This window comes from Epinephelus fuscoguttatus, linkage group LG17, assembly GCF_011397635.1.
Source record: "Epinephelus fuscoguttatus linkage group LG17, E.fuscoguttatus.final_Chr_v1".
NCBI classification, from domain to species: domain Eukaryota; kingdom Metazoa; phylum Chordata; class Actinopteri; order Perciformes; family Serranidae; genus Epinephelus; species Epinephelus fuscoguttatus.
Window position 1 is genome coordinate 10,669,948 of NC_064768.1, and position 27,772 is coordinate 10,697,719.

The 27,772-nt window shown below is 40.2% G+C and overlaps 1 protein-coding gene across 1 annotated transcript in view; it reads right to left on the reverse strand.

Moving 5' to 3' along the window:
- Nucleotides 1-27,772, reverse strand: part of grin2da (glutamate receptor, ionotropic, N-methyl D-aspartate 2D, a) — a 264,862-nt gene that overhangs the window by 107,617 nt on the left and 129,473 nt on the right. The window contains exons 7-10 of the mRNA XM_049602881.1: nucleotides 26,460-26,665; nucleotides 22,358-22,377; nucleotides 21,677-21,682; nucleotides 17,221-17,369 (exon numbers count right to left, since the gene is read on the reverse strand). Of these exons, the coding sequence (XP_049458838.1) occupies nucleotides 17,221-17,369; nucleotides 21,677-21,682; nucleotides 22,358-22,377; nucleotides 26,460-26,665 (381 nt within the window). The remainder of the gene's footprint in view (nucleotides 1-17,220; nucleotides 17,370-21,676; nucleotides 21,683-22,357; nucleotides 22,378-26,459; nucleotides 26,666-27,772) is intronic.

Here is a 27,772-nt window from a genome sequence, read left to right on the forward strand (position 1 = left end):
ACGTGGAACAGAAAAATAGGGTTGAGTGGAGTGCCTGGTATGATAATTAGAGGTAAGTTGGACAAAATATTGTTTAAGATATGGGGGGTAGTTAAAGTAAACACATTTAAATATAAATTGCAGCAGTGCATCTGTCTTATATGTAAAAATGGGAACTGAAGTGTCTGGTACATTGAACAATGATGAGTATGAAAGGGACATTCGAGTATAAAACTACAGATTCTATTATATACTTTGAAAAGGGGAGCTAGCACACATTTAGATACAGAAATATACACGACATCACAATAATCTAATATTGGAAGAATAAGTTGATTAACAAGTTTCTTCCGGACACTACGAGTAAAACAGTTTCTAGACCTATGTAGCATATTAATTCGACAATTGACCTTACGTACAGTATGATCAATGTGTGTTTTAAACGATAAGGTGGGGTCTAGCCATACACCAAGATATTTGATTTTATCAACCTTCTGTAGTGGAGTACCGTCTTTACAAGATATGACACAAGGACCTGCAATGGATTTCAATTTAGAATTTGTGCTAAAGATCATGGTGAAAGATTTGTTTTTGTTAAGAAGTAGTTTGGTGTGCAAGAGCCAATCTTCAAGAGTATTGAGGTCAGATTGAAGGCTTGAACTTCAGATAAGTCAGATTTCGATGTGTAAATGACGGTGTCATCTGCATACAGTTGCGCACAGGAGTTAGTGAGGATAGATGGTAAATCATTAACATATAAAGAAAAAAGAAGGGGTCCCAAGGTTGATCCTTGGGGCACACCCCTTTCCTGAACCAACAAGTCAGAGCATTTACCATCTAAAACAACACATTGTTTCTTGTCATGGAGATAGGAGTTAAAGGGCCAGTGTGTGATATTTGGCATGGTTTATTGTCAAATCTGAATCTGAATCTGAATATTCTACCCATTAATATGTTTATATAAGTGTATAATCGCTATAAAATAAAATTCGTTTGGTTTTCGTAGCCTTATAATTATGCTTTTATATATAGATATATATATATATATATATATATATATACAGTACAGGCCAAAAGTTTGGACACACCTTCTCATTCAATGCGTTTTCTTTATTTTCATGACTATTTACATTGTAGATTCTCACTGAAGGCATCAAAACTATGAATGAGCACATGTGGAGTTATGTACTTAACAAAAAAAGGTGAAATAACTGAAAACATGTTTTATATTCTAGTTTCTTCAAAATAGCCACCCTTTGCTCTGATTACTGCTTTGCACACTCTTGGCATTCTCTCCATGAGCTTCAAGAGGTAGTCACCTGAAATGGTTTCCACTTCACAGGTGTGCCTTATCAGGGTTAATTAGTGGAATTTCTTGCTTTATCAATGGGGTTGGGACCATCAGTTGTGTTGTGCAGAAGTCAGGTTAATACACAGCCGACAGCCCTATTGGACAACTGTTAAAATTCATATTATGGCAAGAACCAATCAGCTAACTAAAGAAAAACGAGTGGCCATCATTACTTTAAGAAATGAAGGTCAGTCAGTCCAGAAAATTGCAAAAACTTTAAATGTGTCCCCAAGTGGAGTCGCAAAAACCATCAAGCGCTACAACGAAACTGGCACACATGAGGACCGACCCAGGAAAGGAAGACCAAGAGTCACCTCTGCTTCTGAGGATAAGTTCATCCAAGTCACCAGCCTCAGAAATCGCAAGTTAACAGCAGCTCAGATCAGAGACCAGATGAATGCCACACAGAGTTCTAGCAGCAGACCCATCTCCAGAACAACTGTTAAGAGGAGACTGCGCGAATCAGGCCTTCATGGTCAAATAGCTGCTAGGAAACCACTGCTAAGGAGAGGCAACAAGAAGAAGAGATTTGTTTGGGCCAAGAAACACAAGGAATGGACATTAGACCAGTGGAAATCTGTGCTTTGGTCTGATGAGTCCAAATTTGAGATCTTTGGTTCCAACCGCCGTGTCTTTGTGAGACGCAGAAAAGGTGAACGGATGGATTCCACATGCCTGGTTCCCACTGTGAAGCATGGAGGAGGAGGTGTGATGGTGTGGGGGTGTTTTGCTGGTGACACTGTTGGGGATTTATTCAAAATTGAAGGCACACTGAACCAGCATGGCTACCACAGCATCCTGCGGCGACATGCCATCCCATCCGGTTTGCGTTTAGTTGGACAATCATTTATTTTTCAACAGGACAATGACCCCAAACACACCTCCAGGCTGTGTAAGGGCTATTTGACCAAGAAGGAGAGTGATGGAGTGCTGCGGCAGATGACCTGGCCTCCACAGTCACCGGACCTGAACCCAATCGAGATGGTTTGGGGTGAGCTGGACCGCAGAGTGAAGGCAAAGGGGCCAACAAGTGCTAAACACCTCTGGGAACTCCTTCAAGACTGTTGGAAAACCATTTCAGGTGACTACCTCTTGAAGCTCATGGAGAGAATGCCAAGAGTGTGCAAAGCAGTAATCAGAGCAAAGGGTGGCTATTTTGAAGAAACTAGAATATAAAACATGTTTTCAGTTATTTCACCTTTTTTGTTAAGTACATAACTCCACATGTGTTCATTCATAGTTTTGATGCCTTCAGTGAGAATCTACAATGTAAATAGTCATGAAAATAAAGAAAACGCATTGAATGAGAAGGTGTGTCCAAACTTTTGGCCTGTACTGTACATATATATATATATATATATATATATATATATATATATAGCAAGGGCCTTGCATGTATAAATAAACCAACGAAAACAGCGGAAGGAAGGAAGAAGGAGGAGGAAACAGCAGAGAGTGTTAGTAGTTCGTCGATAGAGAGTAGTTGAAGTTTTTTTTAGTTATCCAAGTTCCTCATCTGTACGCTCCAGCTCTAACAGGTATGGCTCTGGGTCTGTGTCCGCTACAAGAAACTCTTCAAAATCGCGTTCAAAGTCGTCCATTGCAGCTACTATAGTCCGGAGATATTGCTAGACTAAATAAACAGCTGAGCTCTGTTTACAGGCTACGCTGTCAGTCAGTGTGCGGGCTGGAGGTTGGTGGAGCAGATAGGGTCGGAGGTGCCCGCTAGGTATCGTAAACGAGAATGTGTGTATGGAGTGTGTATGTTACGCCAGAAGAGTCAGAGTTTGGGACAGAGTCTTTTACCCCCTGGAGTGTTACCGGAGTTTTTGGAGTGCTCAAATAAATGGGCCTTTTTCCCGAACGCTACTCTGGTCTCCTGCTCGTGAGTGATTCATTACAATATCGTAACATGGTTTAGATTTCTAAATAAACATTCACCTTGTCGCTAGATAGACCTACTCCTGAAAAACTCGTGTCTGCGCTAGGCTTTTTGTCCCTACGAGGCCACCGTCATTTACTCGACGGGAGGGGTGAGCGAGTGAGCCCTGCAATCTAGAATTTGACCACTGATGTCACTTTTTTCAATGGTTTTCAACCCATTTTACACAGTGGCCCTTTAAACCACAAAACTGCATTACTCGAGAGACCTATGTTATGAAGCTTATCTAATAACAAATAACGGTCAACAAAATCAAAGGCTTTGGTTAAATCAATGAATATTGCACCAGTAACTTCACCTTTACCTGCAGCAGTAAAAATATTATTTGTTATTTTCAACAAGGCAGTAGTTGTTGAGTGATTGGATCTAAAGCCAGACTGAGAGGGTGATGGAATACTATTAGTCTTGAGGTATTCAGACAGTTGATAATAGACCAGTTTTTCAAAGATTTTAGCAATTGAACAAATGATAGATATAGGTCTATAATTATTACAGTCAAGAACATCTCCTGCTTTATGGAGTGGAGTGATTCGTGCAGATTTCCAAATGATAGGTAATTCACTTGTTAGAAGTGAGAGATTAAATAAATCTGCAAGAGGATAAATAAGAACATTGGCAGCTAGTTTAATATATCTATTTTCTAGACTGTCAAGTCCAGCACTACTGTTTCCATTGGATTCCATAATGGCACTCAGTACTTGAGTTGGCATGATTTTTCTGAATGAAAAAGAAGAACTGCAGGAAGGTGGAGTGTTACCACACAAGTCACTGGTATATGAAACAGGAAGGAGAGCAGAACAGACAGAAGAAAAATGCTGATTTAGTGCTTGTGCAACAGATAAAGAGTCGTGTAAAATTGTATCATCAACTCTTATTTGATTAATAGTATGCTTTTCTTTGGTGTTCGTAATAGATTTAATTTACCGCCAAAATTGTTTTCGATTTTTGAAATCAGAGTTCAAACAATCATTATAATAATTAGACTTGGCATTACGGGTTTTGACTTTACTCTGGTTTCTAAGTTGCTTATACACTTCCCAGTCAGCATTGTTTCTCGTCCTACGGTAAGTTGACCATGCTTTGTCTCTCTGCCTAAAGAGACTAAGAAGTTCAGGGGTGGTAGATGTTCACTCCTGACCTTAACCATTTTCCGTGGAGCGTGTCTGTCAAGCACTTCATGATACTCTGTGTTAAAAAAGTCCCAGACGTCATGTACATTAGGTATTAATTGAAATCGGTCCCAGTTAATGTTAATCAAATCATTACGAAATAAATCAAAATCCATTTTCTTATGCTGCCTAATCTTGATTAGCTTTGGTGGTGATTTGGGGAGTTTAATTTTCCATACACAATAAATGATTGAATGATCACTGAAGCAATCAGACATAACACCAGACTTAATAATCCTATTTGGATGTGAGACTAGTATCCAATCAAGCAAAGAATTTGTTTTCTTGGTGACCCTTGTGGGTTCGTTTATTAGCTGGGTAAGATTTATACCATTAAATTTTCTTTTAACTGTATGAGATGATTTGTCTAGACAGTTTCTATTGAAATTTCCTAGTAGGATTAATTCATTCATGGCAGAAATAGAAGTGATAGTTGAGATCAGGTTATTAAAGGAGCCCACTGGGGAAGAGGGTGGTCTGTATATACTGCCTATATGTAAGCACTTATTTGTATGGAAAACAATTTTCACAAAAACTGACTCGAAATCTTGAGGGTCAACAGGGGGAATAACTAATTCAGATGCAATGTCTGCGGAGACATAAATAGCCACAGCTCCATGCCTGGAAATTCTGTTGGCTCTATATAAGATATAATTTGTAATGCTAAGTTCATTATCAGAAATATCACTGTTAAATGTTTCAGAAAGTGTAATGAAATTCGGTTTATGAAGAAAAACCCATGTCCGAAGTAAATCAATCTTGGGTACAAGACTTCTAATATTTAAATAAGTTACTTTTAATCCTTTAATATTATCAGGATGCCCAAGCTTTGGCCCAAGTAGCACCAAATTCCATAGTCCAGGGCAAACCGGTAAGGATTAACTATAAACCCAATGCTCTGTCCGTTTTTAAGAGAAAGAGAGAAAAAAAAAAAAAAAAAAAAAAAAAAATATATATATATATATATATATATGTATATATATATATATACATATATATATATATATATATATTTGTAGCCTGCCAGAAAAAATAAATACATATACATATATATACAGTGGTGGAAAAAATTTTTCGGACACCCCATGCATTTGTGAAATATTGCATTAAGAATCACTCTTAGGTCTTCAAGTGCAATTTCTTTTAGTACAGTCACAGCCAAAATACTAAATAAATCCTAAAAAGCCATTAAAAACTTAAAATTGATTGGTTCCATAAAAATACATAAGAAATTTTGAGTATTGGGTCATTTTGGTACCAGTGATGAAGGTCGTTCTTTTTATTAAAAGACACAATTTTTGTTGCCAAGCTTTGTGTCTACATAAAGCCAGCACATTTGAAATTTCTTCAGACACAAAAATGGCTAAAACAAGGAACCTAACGCAGGAAACACGCCTGAAGGTAAAGATTCTCAGCCAGGAAGGGTACAGCTGCCGCCAGATAGCCAGGAAGTGCAGATGCAGTCCTTCAGCAGTTGGATACACTCTGCAGAAATACAGACGAACCAACAGCTTGGAAGACAAACCAAGATCTACGCGTCCAAGGGTTTCTTCAGCAAGAAATGACCGCATCCTGATCCGCATGTGCAGGCAAAACCGCCGAATGACATCACAGGAGCTTCAGCAGCAGTGGTCAAACCAAACTGGTGTCCAGTGTTCCACCCGCACTGTACGTGGCCGACTTTTAGATCATGGCTTAAGGTCCTACGAGGCTATCAAGAAGCCCCTGATCAATGAGAGACAGAGATTAGCCCGGTGTCGTTGAGCCCAGGCACACAAGAACTGGACAGCCAGGAACTGGAAGAAGATTTTGTGGTCAGATGAGTCCAGTTTCCAGCTTTATCTTCCTCCTACTAATGTGACGGTACGCAGAAGGCCAGGCGAAGCATTATCTCCAGCATGTACAGTACCTACTGTCAAGCATGGTGGAGGCAGTATCATGGTTTGGGGATGCATGAGTGCTGCTGGTGTTGGTCATCTCACTGTCTGTGATGGCACATTGAACTCTACCAAGTATTGTACCATTCTCGAAACCCACATGCTCCCTTCTGCGCGTGCACTGTTCCGTCGAGGTAAAAACTGGATGCTTCAACAAGATAATGCCCCTTGCCACACATCCAAGGCCAGTAGAACTTGGCTGCAGGAGCACAGTATCCAGGTCTTAGAGTGGCCAGCTCAATCCCCGGACATGAGCCCCATTTAAAATCTGTGGTGGATTATCAGAAGGTCTGTTTCAAAGCATAAACCAAAGAATTTAGAAGAATTAAAAGCAGTAATTCAAGAAGAATGGGACAAGATTACCCCTCAACAGCGTGGAAGGCTCATGGGGAACATGCCAGCCAGGATTAGAGCTCTACTACGTGCCAGTGGCAGGACTACTAAATATTAATTTGATGATGTGATGGTTTATTTATTTTTTGTTCAGTTTTGAACACATTCTCTGTTATTTGTTGACTTTGATACCCACAATGTTGAGAACTGACATATTGAAACTGTCAAGAATTTAGTTTTGTTAGTTTTTTTTGTAAACAATAAACAAAAAATATAATTTGTATTTATTTGTATCTGTCTAATGCAGCCACACCTTTTGAAACACAAAAAAGATTTTTCCACAAATATTTCATGATGATATTTGAGACTGTGTAAAATTTTAAGGGTGTCCGAAAACTTTTTTCCACCACTGTACATACATATGTATACATATATATATACATACATACATACATACACATACATACAAAAAGAGAGAGGGAGAGGGAGAGGGAGAAAAAATAAATAAATAAATATAACACAATAACATTTTCTATTTTCTACAGGCGGCATCGTAGCCTAACCATGATATCAACGTAAGTCACGCAGGCGTTAGGGGAAGTGACGTGTGTTTTCTGCAACAGTCAAAATGTAAACACAGTATGTGTAGTAAACATGGTAGTGTAGCTCCATTCGCATTAAACCATTAGCATATAACTACAAAAACATAAGGCATAAACAGAAGAATCACATATAATCCCCATGAAAGAACAGATAAAATCAAAATAAGACAAAGAGGAGAGTGAATCGGACAGTTCATTCACCAACTCAGTCCACCGACAAGATGCTAGCTAGCAGGTAAAGGAGCTAGCCTAGCACTAGCCAAGCCAGAGCCAGCAACTTCAGCCCTACTAGCACATACTTTCGGGAGAGTTCGGTACAGATAATAGGGCAGCTTCAGCACGCTTGGGACAGTCAAAGCGTTCTTCTTTGCCATCAATAGTGACACAGAATGTGCATGGATAGCGAACAAAGTACTTCAGCTTACATTCACGAAACTCGCGTTTGATGTTGGCGAAGTTCTTGTGTCGTCTCGCCAAGTCTGCGCTGAGGTCTGGATTGAAGTAGACACGGGACCCGTTGAATTCCACTTTCCTTTTCTCCCTGGCCAGTGGAAGGATTTTCATCTTGTCTTGGAGATTGAGCATCTTCATGATGATGGTGGGCTCTTTCAATGGGTGGAGAGGTGGGGAAGTTCTCCCGACCCAATAACGATGGAATTAACTGGGACATGAACCACATCATATCAGTGCCTTCAGCAGATTCAGGAATTCCGATGATCCGGAGGTTCGAGCAGCGACTCCTGTTCTCCAGGTCATCCGCCTTCTCACGGAGGTTGGTATTTTCTTCCTCCAGTGCTTTCACACGAACAAGTAGATTATCAACGTTGTTCTCATTTTTGCCGACTCTCCCCTCTATTTGCTCGACTTGTGATCCCAGTGTATCAAGGGAGGTCTGAATTTTAGTCAGGCCAGCCTGAACAGGATCCACTTTTGAACTGATGTGGGTCAGCATTTCAGTCTTACTCTTCTCAATGGCGTCCAGCAAACTTTGTAGAGTTAAAGTTGCCATTTTCACAAACAAACAAGCACAGGAAAAGAGCTCACCATGACGCGACTGAGATGTTTAAACTTGTCAGACTAATAAGAGTGGATCAAATGCATTAAATTGCAGTATTATCAGCTACAAACAGCTTCAATCTTTGATCTTGACGACTGATGATAATTAAGGGCGAGCTACTCTGAGTAACAGGCTGTCTGCCGATAGTGATTTGGGCTTCTTAGTCAGATCCACCCCTCATATATGTTCATTTCTGGGTCCAAAAAAAACAAAGGCTGATGGCCAAAATGCAGAACTCAATGCTTTAGAACCGAAGTCCACAAACCAATGGGTGTTGTCACAGAAGCTACATGCCTTATTTTTTACAGTCCGTGGTGTAAACTGACAGGTTTTCTGAACATCACAGACTGGCGCATTGCAAGTAGTTCCAAGTTTCAACTTTTCTCATTGTGAATCTTTGGTCTGAACTGGGCTTACACCACCCAACTAAACCCCAGTTTCCAGGATAACTGAAATACTTGCCTATGTTTCAGCTCATGAACTTTGCTCACTGCCATTTTCACAAGTGCCCGATCGGAACTGTGAATGGTACTTGACTGTCATGACATGTCAGTTTCATTAAAAAGGGAACTGCCCATTGGTCCGACAGCCCATTGGTCCGAAGTCCTGTTTTTCCAAAATCATCATGATGCCCTGTGGTTAAGGTCTGGTTAGGTTTAGGCACAAAAACCACTTGGTTAGGGTTAGGAAAAGATCATGGTGTGGGTTAAAATGAAAAAGAAAGTGACAAACACATAAGCCACGAGCCTGCTTCACCTCAAGCCTTTCCCAGCTGACCCAGGCCAGTCGCGGCGCACCATCAAGGTAGAAATACGCCCGCCGGGAGCCGTTCAGCACAGCGGACCGTCGGTCTAATGGAATGTCGGACCAATGGGCTGTCGGACCAATGACATGGACCCCATTGAAAGCATAGCTCAGAATTAAAGCAACAATAGATATAAAAACATACAGAGACAGTACATCTGTCTGTACTCCAGACTCTGCTCTAGTGTAATTTTTGAGACAGTTAGGACAGGATTCGGGATTCTGGACAACTGCTTGGATTTCAGGACTATCCCGAATTTTTCGGTCTGGTCACCCTAGGTGAGTTGTTACATTTACTAGCCCTAAATAGCATTTTACTTCCCCTGCCCCTGATCCTTATTGTTGAGCCCTGAGAAGACACAGAAGCAAACTTTAAATGTTCATTTCTTCTGTTTATTCAACTAAATGATGACTCTTTAAGACATCAAATATTTACACTACAAACAAACAATATACTTGCAGAGACTTAAAACTACCCTGGTACCCTGGTGTTGTAATATGGACTGCCTTAATTTAAGGCGTTTTCTAGCCATAGTGATCACTCAAAGTGCTTTGCACTACACGCAATTCACCCACTCACAGAAAACTGAGAAAACAAATGATGTTGTTGGAAACTGAAAACCAGAAAACTACAAGCAAGCACGTACAACGGATACTGACCATTAAGTTTACTTCTTACATTGAAACATTGCTGTTTGGGAGATCAAACTGGAGACTTTTTCTAATCATTTCCAATCATCATGAACTTTCTAGTACATTGCCATAAAACGACATCATAATTATGTAATATAATTAAACGCAACTTAATGTTCTCTGTGATGGATTACTGTTATCAAACAAGTTTCAAGTTTTAGCATTTTATATCATTATTTATATTATAATGAATTATAATAATATACCATAATGCAATCATGGAACTAATGTGAATTAATGGCTGGCTGAGAGGCAGAAAGGAGAGTTTTGTGAAATAAAATGTGCTGTTAAAACAAGGTGCGCTCAGTCAACCCTCTCTGGATTAATGCAAAAAGAAAATTGTTGAACTTTTTCAGTTTACTTCGTAAAATCAATAGTTTGTCTTTGAAGCCTGCGAGACACTTTAAAGTACATTTCTGCAGGGATGTGATGAGGCACAAGTTTTACACTTTTGAAACTCTGTTATTAGTCGCTTCTTTGCCCGTCAAGATCAATCAATCCCCAATAATTACTACATTTAATTCGACTAGGTCATTTCAAATATCTCAGAAGTCTGAAAGCAACACCTGTGACTTTCAGTGCAGGGAGCTCTTCACTGCTGCACACACTTCATAATGGGAACAAAAAATATTATAACAGTATGATTCATAGCTGAGGATGAGAAAATGTTAAGGACGTAGGAAATTACAGCCCGATTGGGAGGCATTCATGTAAGGAAGAAGGACAAAGACTGCAAGGCTGAATGATATTTTGAAAAATAGCGGAAATGATTGCCCAAGTCTAGCTTTTCACTGAAGGCACAAGGACACAGAACAAGTATCAGGAGGATGGACACATTAGCCTTGGTGAGATGTAGCTTTAGAGTTTAGTAAATAGAAATGAATACAATGAAAGTAAAGAGAAAAGGAGGAGGGCAGCCAAGGATAAAAAAAAACAATCGTGAGAGAAAAACAAAAAGATACCACAGCGACAATGACTGGTTTGGGTTAAAACAATTACTGCTGCAGGTTGCAGGAAACAACCAAGGACAGGATGACGGGAGACACAACAGTTTTTCACACAGACTCAGCTGTCCCTGTGCACACATGTTCGTCTGCCGCCATAATTAAGCAACTTAATGAGTTAGTGACAGAAGCTGGGCATGAGGCAGCTGGGGGCAGAGAGAGAGAAAGAGACCACCTGCATCTCTGAGGCCTCTGAGACAGAAGCCTTGTAAACAGCGACATCAGGACTATTAGCAAATAGTGATACTGTCAGTGTTTGGCTGTTGTTACACACACATAGACGCACACATATTCATTCACATAGACACACAAATCTGCACACAGTCACAGGGTGTCAGTTAGTGTTACCCTTAAGCTGGATTTATACTTGTAGCATTTAGAAGTTACATGCTAAGTGTTTCCTAATACAGTGTACACTATGCTTCATCAACCCAATGTCCAGAATAATGTTGGCATTGTACATTGTATATGTAATATTTGTACATTGTTATGTAGCATATATGTTGGAACTTTACATTTCTTGACATTTCAACAACACTGGTAAATGTGGTTATGATAAGGCATAAAAACAAAACAAAAAAGGAAAAAAAAGGAACACTTGTTTACCGTTAGGCTCCTGTTTGGGGCTTGAAATATCCAGTTCTGGTGCCACGATCACGGCTGGAAATGCCGCAGATGTCTTGCTAAAAAAACAACAGGTTTTGTTGTTTGTTGATCTCGAACAGTGGTCTGCTGCTTGGCAGCCTTCTCGCCTAAGGATTACACTGTCTACCATCCTCCCCACCCTCTTATGACAAAATCACCTCATATACGTCATCTGAACTATGTCACATTTATACAACACATATGAACGCACAAATGTAACACATCCATAGTTTGCAGGACTGTACAATGCCAAGTTTTTCTTTCGGCAACCTGGCTGGTTAAGATAGAAAGTACATGCTCAAAAATCCTCCAACATGCTAGGGTTATAGAGACAAAGGGAAAATCGGAAGATCTGTGATTGGTCAGCCTTAGCTGCTTGTGTTCTCTCCTACAATGCTCAGGAATTTTCTCCTTTTCAGTGACACCAGACGTGCTGTATTTGTGATCTTGCAAAGCCCCAGGGACTGGAAGTATGTCAATCCACTCAAAAGGTTATTAAAGTTTCCTATCTGTAAAAAGCAAAGTAAGACCTGATAATGTATGAAACAGCTGTGTAGTGGTAAGATGATATCTGATGTGTGTGCACAATGTGTAACTTTTGCGACCGACTTTAATGGTGTTGTTGAGTGTGGGACTATGGGATTTACAAAAAAATGTAATTTTAGTTTTCATTTTTATTTTATTTCTCAAAGATGAGAAAATGAATTAAAGTTTTATGCAGATAACGTTTATTCACATTAATTCATGTTGTCATCTAATTCCAATAAAATAGCTGCACTAGCTAATGTGACATTAACAAGAGTCATCTACCCATGAGGAAGCTATACCATAGCCAGTGGTGTAGTGATAGTTGATGAGGTGGCTTTACTACTGGGTCAGGGGTAGAGCTTAGATCGGGCCCAAAAAATTCAGCTCGACCCGGCCCGAGCCCGTGCACGTTATGTCCGGGACCAGCCCGGCCCGTCCAATTAACTGTAATTAACGGCCCGAGCCCGATTTAAACCTGACATTTTTCAATAAGTTGGCTGTTATAATTAAAGCTAAGGGCACACCGAGCGTGTTAGTGCCGCGGAAGTCCTGCGAGTGTACTCGCAGGCGCTTGACTGTCCACACAAGCAGCGCATTTCTCCTGCGCTCTCCGCGCCGGTTAAACATCGACTCCACTTGTCTGTTCCCATCAGTACTCGTTTCTGTATGTGTGAATTGCAACCCCCAACCTGTAGCCATTTCTCTCTCTCTCTCATATCTGACTCTCTCTGTCTCTCTGTCTCTGTCTCTCTCTCTCTCTCTCTCTCTCTCTCTCTCTCTCATATGTTGCCACTGGCAGGTGACCAAATGAAACGCACCGTCATCTTTGTACTTTAATTCTTCTTATCTTTTTCACATGCAGCAGCACTCCCTAAGATCTGTAAACACATTTTGATTTGGAAAGATATAAAATTGCTGTTTGAGTGCCCCTAACCTTAACCACCTCTCTTTAACATAATACTTCATAGCTAGCTAATTGCTAAGTTAGCAGTTTCGTCAGGTCTACCGCATCCTGGCCAAGGAGTGAATGGGGCTGATCTTGGACTGACGTATAGGTATAATGGGTGGACAAGGGTCACGTAGCTGCCCCAGCTGCCATTATACCAGCTCAGTTTGCTTTTTTAAATTGTTGTCAAATGTGAGTGTGCTATTTTTCTAACTGTAACCTAAACCTAAAATTAACCGTCACTTTAACCCTTTATACTAAGAAAAGTGAGCACCGGAACAATGTCTTCACTGTAAGTATAAAACTGAACCTGGTCCCCCCCCCCCCCCACACCCACACACACACACACACACACACCCCATGCAAACACAAACACACACGCACAAGCACACACACACACTCAGTAATAATTTGCATCCCCTGTCTAAATCCATGTTAAACCAACTTCATTAATCCAGCCACCAGAGGGGGATTGGCATCATAGAAACAGCAGAGTATCTGCCAACACACACACACACACACACACACACACACACACACACACACACACACACATGCACAGTCATGTACAAACAGTCTCTCAGTCTGGGTTGTCCTCTCTCTCTCTCAGTTTCTCCAGCACTAATCTTTCTGACAGCCTCCCTCCATATTTTCTCCCTTCTTCTTCAATTCGGGTCCAATCCTCTCTTGCTGGGTCGCGTTTTAAAGGATTTGAGGCAGGATAAAAAGAATTTTACGGGAGCCCTCGAATCAAACCCCCTTTTTGTAAACACCACAAAAGGGAAAAAAATAACTGAATGAGAAAAACGACAACACTACCGTACAGGAAAAAATGGAGAATTAAAAACATAGCTACAATATCTCACAGAGACACGCAAACACAGAAAAGGGTCACGGTGTGTTTGTGATCTGGGCTGCTAAACTTTAGAATAAACTCCCAGAGGAAATGCAGTCTGCAAGCTGCGTCTTCTTCCATTCCCAGCTGAACACACAGTTTTATAAACTTACATTTAATCTCTCACCCATGCTGCTGTCACTGTGATGTTTGTTTGTTTACTGCGAGTTTTGTTATTGCTTATGAATGTTTCATGAGTGGCCATTTTATTTGTAGGTTTAGCTTACTGTTTGTAGATTTAAAGGAATAGTTTGAAATTTTGGGAATACGCTTTATTTGCTTTTGTTCGGAGATTTGTAGACCTGGACCTAGATAGACTCACACAAAGGTAATCCCTCTCAATCATCACATATGGCCCAATCAAAGTGTGTGGCGGTGCATTTATCTGCAGAGACCCTGCCCCTACCTGCATTACCTTATTTTTTGCTTGACTGCAGCATGCAAGGCAGCCCTATTAATGCAAAAGTCTGTCTATGAGTAAGTGAATGTGAAAAAGTTATACCATGTGTCAGAGTGACTGATGATATGAGTGTTGGTTTTTTACCTATTGGCTGTTGTATTTTTAAACGAATAGGCACTAACAGAGCCGTGGGCGCTGACAGTGCTGCGTTACTGTCTTCATTTTCTGTAACCAGCAGAGATGGGGGACTCGAGTTGCAAATATGATGACTTGAGACTTGCTTGACTAATGTTGATAAAAGACTCGTCTTGACTTTGACTTTGTATTCATGACTTGATTTTGTCTTGAGACAGATGACTCGAAAGGGCTTGGCTTTAATTCAATAGTAAAGGCACGCTAAGCACCGTTGGGCATCACTTCTGTTTACTTTAAACAATGTTATCAAACATAATGGAGCTAGCTCCCGTTGTCCTCTGTGACTCTGTCATGAACGAGTGATAGCTGCTAGTTACCCTGGGTTTACACACCTGTTCAACGGATAGTGCACCCACAATGAAAATTCATCTATTATTTACTCACCCTCATGCCAATAGAGGCTCAGGTGAAGTTTTAGAGTCCTCACAACACTTGCAGAGATCCAAGGGGAGAGGAGGTAGCAACACAACTCCACCTAATGCAGGCTTATGGTGCCCCAGATTCAAACATCCAAAAATACATAATTGAAACCACAAAATATCTCCATACTGCTTGTCCGTAGTGATCCAAGTGTCCTGAAGCCCCAACATAAAAAGTTATTTGGAAAAATGTCATTTGAACTCTGTTTTTAGCCTCATTGTAGCCTGTTAAGCCTAAGTGCAGTAACTACGCAAAGGGTAAAACTGAGAAAAATGGCTTGTTTTTTTAACCAGCCAGCCAAATGGGTTATAGCTATATGAGTGATATTACACTAATTATACATGTATTCATAGGATAATTTTTAGGCCCAAAAACCATGATTGCTGATTTGACCTTTGACCCCAAAAATGTAGTTACTGCACTCTGCCTTTGCATTGCCTTAAATGATTCTAATAGCAATACAAAAGCAAAGTGCAGTAACTACAATGTTGTTGTTTTCTTTCAGTTTTTATATTGTGTTTTCAGTGAACAAAAAACTATTTTGACATTGATTTTGCTATAATTGTATTTAACAACGCTTATGGATAATGTTTAATTAAGCCTGGACAAATTAAGAATTTTAGACAATATTATAAAGTAATGTCGTATTTCACTCTTAATTTCATCATTTAATTTCACTTTTTTACTTGTTTACCCCTATCTAGATAATAATTTTCCTATCAATTAAACTTTGCATCACCATTTTCACTTTCATCATCATTTTCACCATCACCACTGTTTGTTGCCTTTATGACAATCACATTAATAATTTCCATTATCCTTGTTTTTACATAAGTTTGATACTCTGGGTCTTTTCTTTTCAACGCCAGTTCCACCATCTTCTTTTCCCTGGATAGTGCCATCTCAGATTTGTTGTCTGAAGTTAGATGCTTAAAGGATGAAATCAGCTGTCAGAATTCCAAAGCAGTTGCGTGAGGATAGGTAGCCCGCAAAAAGAATCCGAAGGCAGACTGCAGTAATTTCGCTTACTGCGGTCTGCCTTGGTTTTGAGACAGATTTTACAGCAAATTTTATACCATTTTTTCTCTAAAACTAAGCAAAATTGAACTCTGAAACTTTGTCACAAGATAAAGCAGATATCAAGGAGTTCATTTTTACTTATAACTCAATTTTGACCAAAAATGTAGTTACTGCACTTAGGCTTTGTAGGGCAGTGTAGCTCTAACTGCCTCTCTGTGCACCGCATTCACGTGTGTGCGCTTGCGCAAGACAGCGAGACATGGGCAATGCGTTCATGTGTGTGTGCTTGCTTTCGCTGGTCTCTGGTTGGTGCAGCCTGGACCCAAATGTTTTTGTTGCCATTTGCGGAGCCTGGGCTGCCTACAGAGACCGGATTTTTTCACAGCATATTCAAAGGACATGTAGCTAGCGGATGGTGAAGAGATGTTTGCTGTATGTGACATATGACTTGACTTGTGACTTGCTTGATCTGAGCAATGACTCGACTTGACTTGCTTGACTCTCACCACAACTAACTTGGGACTTGCCCGAGACTTGAAGGTAAAGACTTGAGACTTGCACATGTGTGACTTTCCCCCATGTCTGGTAACCAGTATAGCATAATAGCAAGGAAATAGCAAGCTAGCTAGCTAACTAGACAGCCAATTCACAAGTCAACTCTAACAGCTAACTGCTTTATCCATACACTTTTGTCACAGTGCTCATTTTCTGTAACCACGGTGGAAATGGCAGTTTTTGATGGAGGAAAGAAAGCATTACTGCATGACGTTGTTTGAGGAACAGCCGTCTCTGTATAATACACAAGCCTTTATATTTATGAGTAAGCTTACTAAATATTACACGTTACATGGTGGCACAGCTGCTGCCACCGTTATGAGAGGAGATGGAAATAAGACACTGACTAAAACTGAAGTGAATATTACATATTTCAATGTCTGAATCACACACTGTATAAACAGATAGATGACACATCTCCACATGCTCCCAATGTGCAAAAAATGAAAAAAATATCCTGGATACAGCCCCTGTTTTCTTTCCCTGGTGACATCATTTGGAGCCAGAGTCCGCGCAGTAGCGATTTCTGCCAGTATCAAGTTCCCACCCAAACACCTGTTCGACCATTAGGGAGCAGCGCCACTGACTGACACACACAGCTGCCAGTCATGATTTCAATTACCCTTTCTTTAACATCAAATTACTTATGTAATAATAACAATAACTGACAATTCCTGCACAAATTGTAAAGGTATTGATAATTAAAGCATTATTTAAATATTAAAATCAATATTACGATCCTTACCTCTCCAACCATACCGTTCCACTCCCCATCAATGTTTTTTCCATGCCTCCCATTGGTCACCAGGTAAAGGTCATAGGTGAAACCCACAATTTTTGCCAGTCGCTTGAGGACGTCGATGCAAAACCCCTTGCAGCAGTGCTTCATGGGCCCTGTGCCATCCACCACCAAGCTGAGGAGACAACATGAGAAAAGACAGATAGGGTGGGTGGTGAACATGCTTTTTATGAGATTTCAAGATGTTTTATCGAGGGCGTTTTGACCTGGATGAGCAACTTGGCTGTTGTAAAAATTGAAAAAGAAGGAGAGTGTGCTGCTAGGGGAGAGAACAGACGAGTATCTAAGAGAGAATGCAAGAGAAGAAGAATGGATGGCTGAGAACAGTGAGGAAGGTATGAATTATTGGCAAGAAACTGTGAGTTGATTGATACTGACAGTCTGGGCTGTTGTGTTTGAAGAGGCAAGCCTCGACAGGTCAGAGAGCTCAGGAGGAAAAGTGCTATATTATTTAAACAGAATTAAACTCCATTTTGTGCTCTTGGATGCTTTCTAAAATTAAATAAAAATTTACAAAAGCCCCTGAAAACCTCTTTCCTGTAAGTTTTCATCAACTGAACACTTCAATCAGAAAGCATCCTGAGCAGGTCACATATACAGGGATTCAAGTGCATTCAGATCACTTTCAGTCAAGTGTCTACTGTGCTCTCCGTCAGCTGTCCATACCAAGTGCCCGTCTGATGGGCTCTGAGACATCTATGGCAGCTATGGCAACCCCTTGTCTCTGTTACCTGGCAACAAAACTTGCTCAATTGTTTTTTAATACAAGCCAAAGTAAAAGCCAAGTCAAACTTATGAAGGTGGGACCCTTAACTTAAATGTACTATTTGGATATTTAAAAAGAAACATAATATCTGTTACTGTAAAATTTTGACAAAATTTTCATGGATGTTATTTTTTTATGCCAAAGCCATAACTCTCTACTTGTGTCAGTGCAAACAAATTCACATTGTTAACAAAATGTTTACTTGCAAAGAGTGATCCCACATGATGCTAGATTGAATGTCTTTATATGCACAACAAATGATTTGCCCGTAGTTCTGGTGCTTTGGCCTTTTTACAGCAGGGGAACTCGCTGTAAGCATAATGACATATTATTTGGCTACTTTATATGCCTGACAAGTTAGCAAACAACAAAAACACAGCAACATTGACATTCATTTGGAGTCAACCCAATCTCCAGAAAAATAAAAATGTTTGCTTTGTACATTTATGCACACCACAAATGTTACATTTTCATATTATTTAGTTGCAGATATGTTGAAACTTTCCGTTTCATTATGTTTGAACACAATATGGTAAATGTATAGTTAGGTTTAGGCACAAAAGCCACTTAGTTAAGGTTAGGTAAAAATCATGTTTGAGCTTAAAAAAAAAACAGTTTTGGTGGCTCAATCGCTGGAAACAAAGTGATGTGTTGATAAAAACAAACGCTTTTCAAGTTATTATTTCAACTGGAAAAACAGCGATGGATTGCTAAAAAAAAACCAATCATATTTGGTGGCTAAAATGCAGCTGAAACACTGCTAGTTTTGCTGTTTCTTGGTCTTGAGCAGAGGTCTGATGCTTAGCAGTTCCTCGCCCAGGTGTCACATCTTACAAGCTCATGTACCATGTCATTTTAGAAATTGATATGATATGAAACAAATGTATTCAAGGTTTGCAGAATGCACAACGGCAACATTTTGGACACTACTCCAACACCCTCTTGTCTGAGTTGAGTTTCTGTCGTCTCTCCTTTTAGCTCCGGTTTGGTCGTCACCAAATCTTGAGGGTATTACCTGGCTAAATGCTCACCAGATGGATGCCAACTTGTCTGTCTATTGTTTGATGCTGGACAGGTAGCATGAAGTGGGATTATCAGAGGTATTATCCCTAAAAAAAACAATTAGTTGAAAGGAACTGCAAAACTTATAGTAATTCTCTGTGGGTTTGTCACCAAGAGCAGCCCCTATTACAGTAGGCTATAGACCTTATTTCTGAGGGTGCGATTTTCCATGGTTAATGTCAGTGGTTAATCTTGGTGGCTAACCACCAACGGTGCCTCTGAATTAATCAAATACTGCTTTGTTTTTAACAGATATTTACCTAATGTTAAATTGGCATGTTCTATAATGTCCTCCTTGCGGAGCTCTGGTATCTGTTCTGTCAGCGTCTGTAACATTACTTACAACCGCATTGGCCTCAACAACAGATTGGAACATGTACCCAGGACAAAAAGAGATTGTTCCTGTAATCAGCAGTACTGTATTACATCATATGGGATCGTCAAAAAAATAAAACGCATTGTCCCTTCCTGAATCAATACAGGATTTGTCCCATATTTTGGTGCACACCCTACTCTAATGCATACACTGTGATGCAATCAGTCTGTTTATGAGTCATAAGAATTAAATGTGCTTGGTTAAAAAGGAAAACAACCAATGCTTTGAGGCGGCTGTTAGACATGACAGAGGTATTATCACATTATACTGTCTGAGGTTTAACAGGTGGTGTGTTTCTCATGTTTTGTTTCACAATCCCTCTAGGAAAGAGGATTAGTGTACCATTAGGTACTGTTACCATTGAAAAATGCTGGTTCTGGTTCAGTGCTGGAAGTCACACATTATTCATGCAAGGCATCATGGGGGGTAGGGGTAAGGTGGATACAATGACAAACAACTGGCAATATTAAAATTAAAAAATGATGCATCTTATGTTTTTCCATTAGTAATGAATTCATAGGATTGTAGCATATCTGCACAAGATGTCTGTAAGTTTGGAACCACATTAATTAATTTCTCATTTTTGAACTAGTATTGAAAGACATGTACATTGTCATATTGAAGCTTTAGAGCTCAGTAAGTTCTGTTATACTGTCTGAGATATGTATGAAGTGGTCCTCATCAAAAGTGGTAAATATTTTGAGTGGAAGGCAGTTAAGTTTAAGTGCTCGGTTGTGCCTCTGTAATTCATATGCATGTTCATTTAAAGCACTGAGCAAACAAATCACGACCTTGGTGGTAATGATAGGAAGATGAAAAAGAACACATAAAACATCGAAGTCACTGCACCGCAGCAGCATCCGAGGAAATAAACTGTGACAGGTAAAAAGATGGCAAATCAATTACACGCTTCATAAAAAACTACATAAAAGTAGAAAAAAAAGCACAGAGAATATACAAGTATGAGGAAAAGAAGACAAGTGCAAGAAGAAAATCTATTAAGGAAAAAAAACCTGGGTCAAAGTAGGTTGATTAACAGGAGAGCTAACTTTTCTCTCAGCCAATAAAATTGATGGTGGATGAACTCGTTATCTTCCCATTGGCCAGGTCATGTGCTGGCAGGAAGAAAGCTTATCTGGGATAGACCAGGAGCCCAGAGCGCACACACACACACACAAACACACACACACACACACAATCACTCTCTGTCTCTCTTTCTTCCCCTCACTTACTTTGCCTCAAATGAACCTTACACACGAAACAGGAGAAACACTTATTCTAAATGATTCTGAATATAAATACACTGTACAGTACGAAACATGACATAAGGAAATACAAGTTCTCCTCAGTTATCAGAAGTCAGTATTGAATCAGTATCATGTAATGCTATATTTTAGTACTTACAATTTTATGATTACAACACAAGTCACTTGCCTATTATCAAAGATGGGGAACTCGAGTCACATGACTTGACTCGAGTTGCAAATATGATGACTTGAGACTTGCTTAACTAACGTTGATAAAAGACTCAACTTGACTTTGACTTTGTATTCATGACTTGAGACTTGACTTTGACTTGAGACAGATGACTTGAAAGGACTTGGCTTTAATTCAATAGTAAAGGCACGCTTAGCACCGCTGGGTGTCACTTCTGTTTACGTTCAACAATGTTATCAAATACAACGGAGCTAGGGGTAGCAACACAACTCCACCTAATGGAGGCTTATGGCGCCGCAGATTCAAACGTCCAAAAACACATAATTGAAACCACAAAATATCTCCATACCGCTCGTCCGTAGTGATCCAAGTGTCCTGAAGCCCCGACATAAAAAGTTGTTTGGAAAAATGTTATTTGAACTCTGTTTTTAGCCTCATTGTAGCCTGCAGCTCTAACTGCCTCTCTGGGCACTGCGTTCATGTGTGTGCGCTTGCTTTTGCTGGTCTCGCGCCGGCTGGCTGGTACAGCCTGGACCCAAATGTTTTTGTTGCCATTTGCGGAGCCTGGCCTGCCTACAGAGACCGGACTTTTTCACAGCATATTCAGAAGATATGTAGCTAGCGGATCGTGAGGAGATGTTTGCTGTATGTGACATATGACTTGACTTGTGACTTGCTTGACCTGAGCAATGACTAAACTTGACTTGCTTGACTTATAGCAGGGACTTGACTTGACTTGCTTGATTCTCACCACAACTAACTTGGGACTTGCTTGAGACTTGAAGGTAAAGACTTGAGACTTGCTTGTGACTTGCACACGTGTGACTTTCCCCCATGACTGCCTCACCACTCTGTATAAAAGGTACAGTCATGGAATGAGGGGACAGGGTTGTCTCACCTCTTAAGCGGGCAGCAGAAGTGTTAAAAGGGACACAACAGGACCCTGGACTGGACGGATGTGATGTTTTGAGGATGTGTTATGTGCACATCCCACCGCTGGGAGATTTAAAAAGGAGTCAGCAGCAGTTAGCAACTAACTCAAAGAAGAAGAACAGCAGCCAAAAATGTCCGCCAATGAGCTGCTGACGCATACATTATATGCAGCACTGGAGGCCAGCAACCCATCAAAAACCACACACGGTGCTGCAGCTTTGTTCTGTGTAAAAATGCATTGTTAAGAACAGAAAGGACTTCCTAACTGCCCTAGCACGCGATCTCTGTGTAAAATGGGATACTATAAACTGCATCATTCTATAGGTGCAGTGGTTCACAATATTTTTTTAATGCTGAAAATGACGTAGCTGGGATCTTTCTTCCATGAGTCCATTTATTCAGATTGATTAAAATACAATTAACCTTACCTTGCTGTGTGGTTTCAAGTTTTCATTATGGTTTTTAATAAACAGCTGTAACAAAATCATGCCTTGCTCTTAATTGCATGCTTTCAGGTGGTACCATATGACTTTTAATGTATCTTTAACTGCTGTGAGGAAACTTAATTTCCTCCCTGGGATAATTAAGTTATTTGGTGATGTTTTAATCTATTGATCCCAGAAGGAAAGTCTGTCTTTAAGCCTATTCCTCCCTGCACACCAGCACCTGGAGATGGTAAAGATTTACTGTCTTGTTCATGGATGCTTGGCCAGACATTTCAATTTCACAAGGGATCAGAGCCTGGACCCTTCTGGTTTCTGGATGGTCTCTATCTAACCACTTTTTGGAACTTTGCTACTTTCCACTAAGGTTTATAGGCTGATAAGGGTTTAGAGAAGAAATCACTAGGAGATGTCAAGGTTAGAAATCTCTTGTTATACACTTAACCGACTCCTGTATAAAACTTTTTCAGTCCATTCTCAGACAGAAAAATGTGACATCTACTGTATATTGTCCTGCTGCTGACCTACCACTTTATTTGGAGAGTTAGAAAAAGATATTTCAACCCAATTCACATTTACATTTACTGTAATCTTATTTTTGTTTTTCTATCATGCTTGCTTTTGTAATGCTGAATCATTTCAAACCTCTCATCCTCTGTCAAAGAGTCAAATTAAAACAAACAGAAAATGGACTCTACACCACTGTGGTGATGAAGGAAGCGTGCAGGTGACATTTTGATTTAATGACTATTATGGGCAGTTTGGCTGTGATTAAAGGGGACCTATTATGTTCATTTTCAGGTTCATAATCAACAACATGTTTATATGTTTTAATGAAAAAAAAACAAACAAAACCTTTATTTCCTCACACTGTCTGTGTTAGTACACATGTATTCACCATCTGTCAAAAGACATTTCCAACACAAATATCCTGCCATGTAGTAGTGTACTTGCAGCTAGGAAATGACTGTAATGGCATACAGCGGCACTTTCTACTATAAAGAAAACTCATGATTATGATCTGAAATTGGGTAACATTGGCAACCAAGATCACATATTTCCCTGACATGAGCATGAAGCTACATGTAGCAGTGTACTTGCAGCCAGGGAATGACTGCAATGGAGAAGAGTGGAACTTGCTGCCAAAAAACCCCCACAAAAAGCTTTGTAAACACAACTGTACATTTTCCTGCACAAATCTGATCTGAAATTAGGGAGAAATTAACAACATTAGGGAGTATAGACCCTTTTACTGTTAGTAAAGAGTATGACAGTTTTTTTTGTTGTTGTTTTTTTTTTTTGGGCGGGACTTAGCTGGAAACACACAATTCTCCACAGGCATTAGGTAGCGCTAGCTAGCAAGTTCTGTGGGCTTGTTTTAGACAATGGAGGAAGATGATACAAGTGGTGCATTCAGAAAAACGCATTCTGAGTGATGGAGAGCACTCTACAAACCGCACTCTCGGAGTGGCAGAACGCTTTCTGGGCACTCCTTCCTGGAAGGTAGAGCAGTAGAGTGCAGAGTGGAGTGAATGTGTAAGTAATTTAACCACTCGTTAATTCATGTAGAAATATAACACTCCGTTTCTTCTACCAATAGAGGTCTCATTTTAGTGTCAGACTGAATTTATGAATGCACCATGTCAGGTCACTCACTCCCAGGACCACAAGTGTTACTTGAAAAGGTAAACACTGACCAACAGGACCAGGCTGGCTGACCTGTATGCTCTCACTCAGTGGATGGATGAGGATCTTACAAAGGAAGATGACACTTGAACGGTGTCCTCTAGTTTGTTTTGCTGTCAAAGCTAACGTTAGCTAATGTGCTAAAGAGTTAGCGTTATGCAGAAATCCAATATTCCTCTTAATACCTCCCCAATTTCTGATGAGGTGATAACCCTTAATACACATAATGTTATTTATTCCTACAACAGTAAATACTTTTTCCATAACCTGATAGCAAGTAGCCTATGCACTGCACATGCAACCATTTTTGATGATCGCCTTCATCTAGTCCTTTCGTCCTTATTGCATTTAACCATAGGTGTCTTTGTTTTTGTTGACTGGCTGTGGTGGCCGGTATGCCATACAATTTAAGTTCTAAGCAATGACTCCTTCTATTCTGTCTCCCAATAACACAACAAGACAACATTTTAAGACTCTTGTGTAGCCTACAGCCCTGTGGTGGTGAGTTGTGTTTTGCCTCCAGCTAACAAATTGATGTCATTGTGAGTGGTGGCATCAGTGGTCTGCATGGAGCAGATGACCACCTTAAAGAAGCAACAGACAACATTTTTGCCTATATATATCATTATGAAAATAATGTGGGTTGCGCAGGGTAGTATACACAGTAAAATCAGACTATCAGTGTTTACATAGGTTACTTAATGGCTTTGCAATCTTTGCAATAAGCTGCTGCCATCGGGGACAAATTCTCGCGGAAAAAATCTGCTTTACGGCAGGAAACGCGTCATGTATTGCCAAACTGGTCGGTCAGCCAATCAGGAACTGGAGTGGGTCCTTATGAGGAACTGGCCAGGGCATGAGACAGTTGAGTCAGGAGCACAATGGCAGACGGACAAAGCTTGGAGATAAGTGAAAAACAGCCTCCCAAAAGAAAACAAGCTAATCTGTCTGAGGAGGCGAGGATGCACAAAAAGGAGAGTGATAAAAGAAGAGGAAAGAGATGGAGGGAGCTCCATGACCAAAGAGGCTTCAAAACCGATGTCCAGCTAGCTTTCTTTCTAATGAATCAGTAAGTAACACAGCTAAATGTTAGCTAGACGAGAGAGGACTGGACTGTACTGGCTGCTAGTTCATTCCTAGCTGGCCAGCATCTCAAATTCCCGCAACCAGGGAGCGGGTAGTGAGTGTTGGTTGGCTGACATCCTCGTTGTCATTCTACGGCAGCCCTTGGACAGTGATTACCCCCACCACCCCCCCACCGCTGCCGCAGCTACTGGGCACCCAGCCTCTCCGACTGGGAAAAGTGGGAAAAGGAGTAAAATCCTCTCCTCCACTCCCATTTGTCTGGTGAATGCCTGTCTTCTGTCAATATACTCTGCCTGCAGTTTAATAATATTGATGCCAGTTGTAACATTTGAATGTTTTAGTAGTAAGCCATGTTCTAAGCAGGATAATGTATAGTGAGCCGGTGACTGCTGAAAAATAACTCTGCTGTGCGTCGGGGTTCCATTCCCCTGTTGGGAGTTATTTTTCAACAGTCACCGGCTCACTATACATTATCCCTTACGTGTCTACTGTTGTTTGTACTGATACTGTATATATTGGTATAATTTACTATGAGTTGTTTGTACTGGTACTGTGCATATTGGTATAATTTACTATGAGTTGTTTGTACTGGTACTGTGCATTCTGGTATACTTTACTATGAGTTGTTTGTACTGATACTGTACATATTGGTATAATTTACTGTGAGTTGTTTGTACTGATACTGTACATATTGGTGTAATTTACTATGAATTGTTTGTAATGATACTGTACATATTGGTATAATTTACCGTGAGTTGTTTGTACTGGTACTGTGCATATTGGTATAATTTACTGTGAGCTGTTTGTACTGGTACTGTACATATTGGTATAATTTACTATGAGTTGTTTGTACTGGTACTGTGCATTCTGGTATAATTACTTGCATTTCTATTTGTTTTTTTCTTCAGATAAATCTGACAATTGTTGCTCGGTCTCCACACACCTTCTCATTCTACATATACATAGAGGTATACTGGTGCCTTTACAGCCTACATTTTATTGATTGTCTCTGATCCCCACAGTCAATTTGGTCTTTGCGACAATGCGAGCAACACCGCTGACGCTAGGTGGCGCCAAGCTATAAAAAAACACGAATCCTATCTGTTGCCTCTTTAAAAAGATATGTAAGGAGCTGACATTAGCTTGTCGCAAAAATACAAGAAAAAAACCTTGGAAACAGAGTATAAAGAATGGTCTTAAGTTTAAGGTTTGTGCTCATGGGGATTTCTTTTACAAACATTCACATTCCTTATTTGAAACTTTGAGGACCAATCATTCAGAGCTAAACCTTACAGAGTTTGGATGCAATGAAAAGCAAACACAATGCAGCAGTGAGAAATCTTGATTCCCTTATTAAGACTTGATGACTTGTTATCCCATGGCTGTAGTTAATTACCTTGTGTTAACTGGCATTCGACAGGGCACAGAGTCCCGGATGCAGGAACTAGTGCCTGGGTCGGCCGGCTCCACAATGACAAAGGGCCTCTCCTCCAAGGTAACCACTCGGAGGTGCTGGGAGTCATCCAGAGGCTTCAGGAAGGAGCCGTAACGTGACCAGGGATGGTAACGCAGACGCAGGTGGCCGTTCTCCCACCAGCCCACCTGGATGTGAATTAGCACACAAACACAGATGCTCAGATCTTCAACTCTGGAGTGACAATAGCTTAGACTAAAATACTAATCACATTTTTTAATACCTGTCACCAGAGCATTTGAGTCATTTCATCCATGAGACATCTGATTAGATTTGTGTTTCAGCCTGGATAATGTCATTGTCATGTAGTAAGTTAGCCATATTACCTTAATGGCAGCAAATTATTTTTATCTTGATGTTAACACATTTGATTTGCACACAATCCATGGTTCCTGCATAGTCATGGATTTTGAGGGAGATGTAATGCAACCTTGCAGTGTGTCTTTTGTTGTGTTGAATAATGAGCAGTTTGTTCATGTTAACTGAGCTGAGTGTTTTTATGCTGCAACGTGATATTTTGGAGCAGAGACTGAGACGAAAGACAGTTTACAGTGTCACAGTGACCTACATGTGTACACAAATCTGTTCACATCCACTGAGGATGTTGCCGGATGGATGTGCAGCCACAACACAGCAAATCTGTCTTTTTTTAGTATGCCATTTTCTAGCTGTAGTGTCATATATTTAGATGTTATTTGCATAAAGCCAGTTCTCCTGTGGATCTCCCTGATGGTGCCAGACATGGCTGCTGGGATTTGTGAAAAAAATATGCAAAGCCTCTTTAAACACACAGATAGGCCTACACAGGCTTTGTTGCTTATGAGGACATTGTTTATAGATTCACCTAAATGTTAACATTTGTTGCTATATGCCTATGCCAAATCCTCAGTCTTGATATTATTCTAATTGTGCTAAACCAGGTGTTAAACCCAAAACAAATGTTTAAACTTGAGGGGACAAGCTTTTTGTTAAGAAGTGAGTTCCCACAATTTGACTGTGTGAAAAGATGTGTCTTCACAAACAACATGTATGCACTTGTGGGGACTCTTGATGACATGTACATCCCCTGGAAGCCAACCCTTTACATGCACTTAACCAATTATTCTATTTAGTCTGAAATATACAGTTAACCTTGTGGGGTTCGTAGCTTGGTTGCACCAACTTTTGTAACTTAATTTAGATACATTTATTACTAAATGTATGCATGAAATTCTGCCTGAAGTCCTTCCCAATTA